The sequence below is a fragment of the Athene cunicularia genome, unplaced genomic scaffold (genome assembly GCF_003259725.1).
Source record: "Athene cunicularia isolate RWA unplaced genomic scaffold, athCun1 SCF_83, whole genome shotgun sequence".
In the NCBI taxonomy this organism is placed as follows: domain Eukaryota; kingdom Metazoa; phylum Chordata; class Aves; order Strigiformes; family Strigidae; genus Athene; species Athene cunicularia.
This window is the reverse complement of record NW_020799516.1, coordinates 19,437-25,881: the sequence shown is the minus strand read 5'-3', so window position 1 is coordinate 25,881 and position 6,445 is coordinate 19,437. Positions and strand designations below refer to the sequence as shown.

The 6,445-nt window shown below is 59.6% G+C and overlaps 1 protein-coding gene across 1 annotated transcript in view; it reads left to right on the top strand.

Annotated features, from left to right (window-relative positions):
* Window positions 1–6,445, top strand: part of TMEM214 (transmembrane protein 214) — a 13,254-nt gene that overhangs the window by 3,887 nt on the left and 2,922 nt on the right. Inside the window, exons 2-7 of the mRNA XM_026867585.1 lie at window positions 293–527; window positions 1,538–1,672; window positions 4,127–4,209; window positions 4,533–4,638; window positions 5,063–5,144; window positions 6,268–6,441. Coding sequence (XP_026723386.1) covers window positions 293–527; window positions 1,538–1,672; window positions 4,127–4,209; window positions 4,533–4,638; window positions 5,063–5,144; window positions 6,268–6,441 — 815 coding nt within the window. The remainder of the gene's footprint in view (window positions 1–292; window positions 528–1,537; window positions 1,673–4,126; window positions 4,210–4,532; window positions 4,639–5,062; window positions 5,145–6,267; window positions 6,442–6,445) is intronic.

Below are 6,445 nucleotides of genomic sequence, written 5' to 3'. Positions count from 1 at the left end.
GTGGGAGCGAGGGCGGCGGAGCCCAGCACGCCGGCAGGGGTGGAGCGAGGCTCCAAGGAAGGGGATGAGCTGGTTCTGGTGGCTGTGCCGGCACAGCCCGTCCCGGTGCCTTTCTGCAGCCTCTGTGGCAGTTCCCCTTGTGGGTTTTGTTATTCCCCGCTTTGCTAACCTGAAGAAAATGCCTTGCTAGTAGAAAACTAAACGCTGTTTCCAGGTTTGCGTTAGCGGATGGTGGCCTGTGGTGGGGGGTCTCTGTGTGGGGAGGGGGGGGAATGTTTCCCTCCTCCCTTAGGAGCTGAAGTTGCCCATCGTCTTCCCACCCTTTTCAGCCAGTTCTGTGCATCCCGGGTTGAATTTGTCTGTCTGTTGCTTCCAGCTCGACTTGGCGGATCTGCAGAAGGAGCTGGATAAAAGCCAGAGCATGTTCCCCGAGAACCCCTCGGTCTGGGTGAAGGACCTGGCCGGGTACCTCAACTACAAGCTGCAGGCGCCCAGGAGCGACCCCCTGCTGAGCCAGCACCCCCACGGTCAGTGCTCCCCAACCTGCCGCGCTCTGCTTGGCCACGGGGCTGGCGGGTGCCCAGCCTCCGGGACGGCTCAGCGTGGTCCTTAAACCCCGTGGGGCCGTGCAGAGGCGTGATGGAGCCTCCGACCGCTCCCCCCCTGCCCTGAGACAATCTCACAGAACCATTTCATTTGGAAAAGGGCCGGGAGATGATCGAGCTGACTGCCTTGGTCCCGGCGGGGAGGCTGGGAGGAGCTCGGGGCTGTTCTCAGCTGGGTTTATCTCACCCGTGTGTCTCAGAGCAGAGGCTGAAGGCCGCTCGCTAAAGAGGCTGTTTGGGAGGTGTTGGAGTGGGCAGGACCAAAACAGCCACAGATGTGAAAGGAAAAAATTTCCTGAGACAAAAGGGGTCGAGCCTGTCCCACAGCCCGGGCTTGTTCCCTGCACGCTGAGACGTTTGGGCTTGGCTTTGATTTCTCTCTCCGCTCCAAACATGGGGTGGTTTGTTTTTTTTTTTTCCTGTGCCAAAACCTTCTTAGGAAACTTGGTAACAGAAAAGGCACAAGTCCGTGTTCTTTGTTCAGCAGATAAAAGGGGGTTATTTGCTTGATTCTGTGATACTGCTGCAACCGACTTCCCTTGACTACAAAGAGGATAAATTGTCTGCACGTTGGCGAATTAGAACCTCCCCTTAGTCACCTGTTTCCGTAAGGGCCCGTGAGCTGCGCCTGCTCCCACGGGATTCTGGAATCTCTCGCGGGTGTCCACGCTCTGCAAGGGCTGTTCTGCCTGGGTTTCCCTTTCACGCACCATCCCTCGGGCTGCCCTGGCCCTGGGCGCTGGCGGCGGGGGGGGAAGGAGCAGAATATCTTCTCCAAACCCGCGTCTGTCCCGTGGCGGCAGCGCTGAGCGAAGCGCAGCCCTTGGAGCCCCAACTGGGCACGTCCGGCACAGGAGAAGGGACCCAGCGCCCAGCTCCGTGGCACTGGAGAGCCGCTGGCTGAGCTCTCCCTCCCCTGCTCTTGGCTCCAGACTACCCGTACTGCCTGGTGAGCAAGGACCTGCGCAGCATCATCCGGTCCCTGCTGGGAAGGTCGTCCGGCGTGCTGGAGCTCTTCTTCGACCACTGCATCTACACCATGCTGCAGGAGCTGGACAAAGCCCCAGGTGAGACACGCCCGGCGGCACCGGGGCTCTTCCCCACGGTGGTTTGGGGCTGGGGGTCTGCAGGGTCGCTGCTGGGGGTGGGAACCTGCTCCCCCTGCCCGGGTGGGTGCCCCAGGCACTGCAGGGTCGGGGCCTCTCGGGCTGGAGGAGCGGAACAGGCATCGGGGGGGTGAGAGATGAGCCCAGCACAGCGCCGGTGTCCCAAACTTCGGAGTCCTGTCCCTTTTCCTTTTCCTCAGTACTCAGCATTAACATATATCCTCCTAATCCACTTTTTTTTTTTGGGTAACGTATTAGGTTCCCTACACATAAAGGCCTCAACATAAGACCCTTCATCCCATTTTCCCAAGCAACAACAGAACAGCATCAGTTGTAACACGGTGTTAAATCACAAAGACCCGTTTTCCGGCCACCGTTCACCATCATTTAGTCATTCAGCCACTGTAGGTTGCAATATTTTTTTTCTTCCATTTTATCCTCGGACATTGGATTTCGCCTGAACTGTTTCCAGTTTTTTCAAAGTACAACCCGAAGGGCTACAGGGAGGACTCGTGGATCGGCTCATTCCCCTTCCACCCAAACAGGCTCTGACCCTGTGGTTGGTGATTCCCTGGCACACGCTCGGCTCTGACCCCCTGATTAATTAAGACCGAGCATCTACATGTCACTTTATCGCCTTCTGCGGAAGCAATTAAACTAGATTTAATACTCACCAATCCAGGAATTTTGCCCCCTGTACAAAAATCTCCATTCAGGCCTCACACCTTTGAGTCACTCGTCATCCCGACCCCAGAAAGCGGCCATCGGAGTCCCCGGGGCTCCGCTGGGGAGGGCAGGATGGAGGGGATGAGGCCTTACACCAAAACCACCATCCCCATAATCCCGGTGCTTTTATCCAACGAGCCCAAAACCACAGCGAGTGGCGGTCGTGGTTCCACCGGAGTCTGCGCCGAGGTGGGTGCTGGGTGGGGTCCCAGAGCCCCGGGTGGCGCCCGCTGGGTGTTTGGACCCCCCAAGCGCCGTTTTCCTTGCTCTTTACCAATCAGTTTGGCCCCTCCTCGTGCTTGTTGCTCCTCGCAGGGTCTCGCCTCCATTTAATGTCACAATATTCTGGTTTTTAACCACGCGTGTTCCACGAGGAAGGGGCCTTTTTCCTGCTCGAGGGTGGGTTTTCCCGGTGTTAATGAGGAAAAGTTCACCCCTAGTCCACTCAATTCTGTCCTTGGGTCAGTTAACAGCTTTTGTTCCACTGTGCTTATCTCCCAGCTCGGTGGTTTCGTGGTGTGTCCCCCCCTGCACTCAGCTGGGGGTTCCCTTGTTTCAGTCACAGCGTTGCTGCTCCGGGGTTGCTCCCTCGGTTTTGCCTTTTCCTTCCCCAGTTCTTGGCAGTTTTTCACGCCAGGTTGTAAAACGGGGCCTTTTGGCCTCCTGAAACTTGGCAAAAGCTGGTTTGGGGCTGCGCTGCGGGGGTGGGGGTGTTCCCCATGGGGCTCGGGGCCCCGGCGCAGCGGCCGCTCCTGCCCTCAGAGCGCGGCAGCCCGCGGCCCCACGTGTGGTTTGTTTCCAAAACCCGCCCAGTGGATCCAAACGCGGGGAATAGCGTGAGATTTTGAACCCTCTTCTGAGCATGAGCGAGAGGGCAAGGAGCCCAGGGAAGCTCCTGGAGTTGGGTCCGTGCCCGTGCCTGGCGCTGTTTCACAGGGCAGAGCTGGCCGGGGGGGTTAGGAAGCTGCTGGTGGGTGTGTGAGGGCCTGTGGGCTCTGTCCTGCTCCTATGGGCTGGAGCCTTGTGGGGGGGTCCTGGGCAGAGAAGGGCCAGGGGGGGTCAGGACCCACACCACTGTGGTGGGGAGCTTGGCGGGCAGGTCTGTGCAGAGGGGGATGTCACCCCCCGATTTCTGGGGGTGCCACAGCGGGGGAGGCGTCGGATCTAAATCCAGAAAAAAAACTTCTGTTTCTTGATTATCATCACTGATTAAAATCCACTACAGTCCCCGGCCTCAGCTGGATTCTCTCCTGGTTCCAATCCTTGCTGCAGCCTCAGGGTCATCCCTGGGGTCATCGTCTCCTTCCTCTTCCTCCTGCCAGTTTTCATCTCGCACAATTCCGAGACAGACTTGGGGATGTTCTGTTCAAAGCTTGGGCAGAGCGAGCGGTTTCTATGTGCTGAATTCTCTTAATCTGGCAAACCCCCGTGTTCAGTCAATGAACCGTCCTTGGTTAAACCGGCTGTGTAGGATTAGCCCGGCTGGGATTTAAACCGGCCTTGGGCTGGGGCTACACAAGCAGCAGGCTGAGGACCCTCTCCAGGCCTGTTGAGCAGCGTTCCGGCCGCCCTGGGAATGTTACAGGGTCGCTCAGTCCTGAGCACGTTTCACTGGGCCTTAAAACCTATTTCAGACTCACCAGAGGTTGTGTTTAACGTTATTCTGTGCCTCCCTGTGCTCCCTTTCAGGGGAGTCGTTGCATGGGTACAGGATCTGCATCCAGGCCGTGCTGCTGGACAGGCCCAGAATCGCCACCATGAACCTGGGCAAGGTGAGCTGGGGTTGGGGGGGCCCCCAACGCAGCCACGCTGCTCCCCCCGCCCCGAGGCTGCCCCCCAGAAATGAGGGAACTTTGGGGCAGAAAAGGGGATTTGGGGGTTGCGCTTCTCCACAGCAAGCGGGTGATGGTGGTGGCTCAGCAGCGCCACGCGGGGCCGGTGCCTCCGCTCCCCCAGGTTTTGGGGGTGCACTCGCCCGGCACAGGGTCCCTCAGGGTGGGAGGGGGGGCCGGGGGCTGCTCCCAGGCCCGGCAGAGCCGTGGCGTTGGCCTGGACGGGCGGAGGGTTTTCTCAACGCCTCTCCTCTTGGCCGCAGTACCTGGAGGTGTTGCGGTCCCACCAGAACAGGCCGGCGAAGTGTCTTACCGTCCTCTGGGCGCTGGGACAGGCCGGATTCACCGACCTCCACGAGGGCCTGAAAGGTGAGAGCATCCCCGGCGGGGAGGGGGGCGGAAAGCTGGGGCGGCCCCTGGTACTGCTGGTGCCTCTCTGCTCCCCCCAGTGACACCGCCCGGGCGTGGGGGCTGCTTCAAAACACACCATCCCGCTGCCGGAACACCGGAGAGGGCACCCCGGGGCCGTGAGGCACTCATCTGGGAATGAAATCTTTCCATTTCGGTTGGAAAAAACTCAGGATTGTTGGGTTCAACCCAGCTGGGGTGTCCCCAGCACCATGTCGGGGTTTGCTGCCCGGTGTGACGCTGCTCACCATTCCCTGTGGCTTCGATTCCGTCTGTGGTCCCGGCACCTACACGGTGCCCTGCGGCCCCGGGAAGCTCGTGCCCGGGGCAGGGGCCAGCGGGAGCCCTCCCGCCCCCCGGTCTCACCACCGCCTCTCTCCCGCAGTCTGGCTTGGCGTCATGCTCCCGGTGCTCGGCATCAAGTCTCTCTCCCCGTACGCTGTTGCCTACCTGGACCGTCTGCTGACGTGAGTGACGCCTCCTCGCCTGACTTTTGTTCACAGAAATCGGCGCCCCGGGCGGGTCCGCGCTGTGCTGGGGGGGGGGCGGAAATTATCTCTGATCTGTGGGTGCTGCTGGCGGGGTGGGGCGTCTGCGCTGCCCTCATGATGCCTCTGTGGCTGCCGGTTGTGCTGCAGAAATGCCGGGTTTCTGCATGGGTTCCCTCGCCGCGGTGCGGAGCTCTTCCCCGCGAGGAGGAGGAGGAGGAGGGTGGCGTTTGCCTGGGGGTCGGGACGGGTGGCTCTGGTGGCCTTCATGTGGGGGGGGGCAGCCGCTGTCCCCCAACAGCAGCTTTGTGCCCGGGCTGTGATCCGAGCGCTCTGGGCAGGGTGGTTGTGTCTGTCCAGGCCTGGGGGGAATTTCCCACAAACCAAGTGCCCCCCCAGCAGGGTTTTGTGCTCATTTTAGACACAAAACTCAGAGGTTGGGACTTTTCCAAATGCACCTGTTAGATCCAGATCGCTTCCTGATTAACATACAATTAGCATGGCTTAAATAACGCTTCTGCTGCTCCCCATGCCCAGGGGAAGGGTCTTAACCCCGGGCAGGGGCCTTTTTGCCCCCCGGGGGGGTGGTTTTAAGTATTAAGGAATCCCAGACGTTCTCTTTCATGGTCCAGGATGTTTGTCCAAGGTTTGGAGATCAAAGCTTGTTCTTAATAGACTTCTTATCAGTAATCAGGGTTACCTGGGCCACTATTCAAAATCTTGTCCGACCGGGTTTCAGAAACCTGAGAATTGTCCCTGCGCGTGCCGTAGCTGCAGCTGCGGGTGCAACCACGACCCGCGGCCTCTGGCAGCCCACGGGGAGATGGGGAATCTGGGGGGCAGCTCTGTGGCAGCTCCCAGAGCTTTTATTTAAGCGTTTTGGTGTTTTTTTTCCCTGCTTTACCTTAACAAGAGCGCTGCACTTGATTTTGCCGCAGGGCAGATAGAGCCAAATGTCACAGTTCACCCTCATCTCTCCGACCCTTGATTGAATTGGTTTTCTGTAGATTCTCTCCTCTGACCACGTTTCATTTCCCACCGGCCTGGCCCCGCACTGGGCTCAGTGGCCTCTGCGGCTCACGGCCTCTGTCTCTCTGCGCAGGATGCACCCAAACCTGACCAAAGGCTTCGGCATGATCGGACCCAAGGATTTCTTTCCCCTCCTGGACTTTGCCTTCATGCCCAACAACTCGCTGCCGCCCAGGTACGCCGACAGCCCCCCGGCACCCCCCTGCCCGCGCCAGCTGCGCCATGGGGCCAACACCCCACTGGCCTGGCTG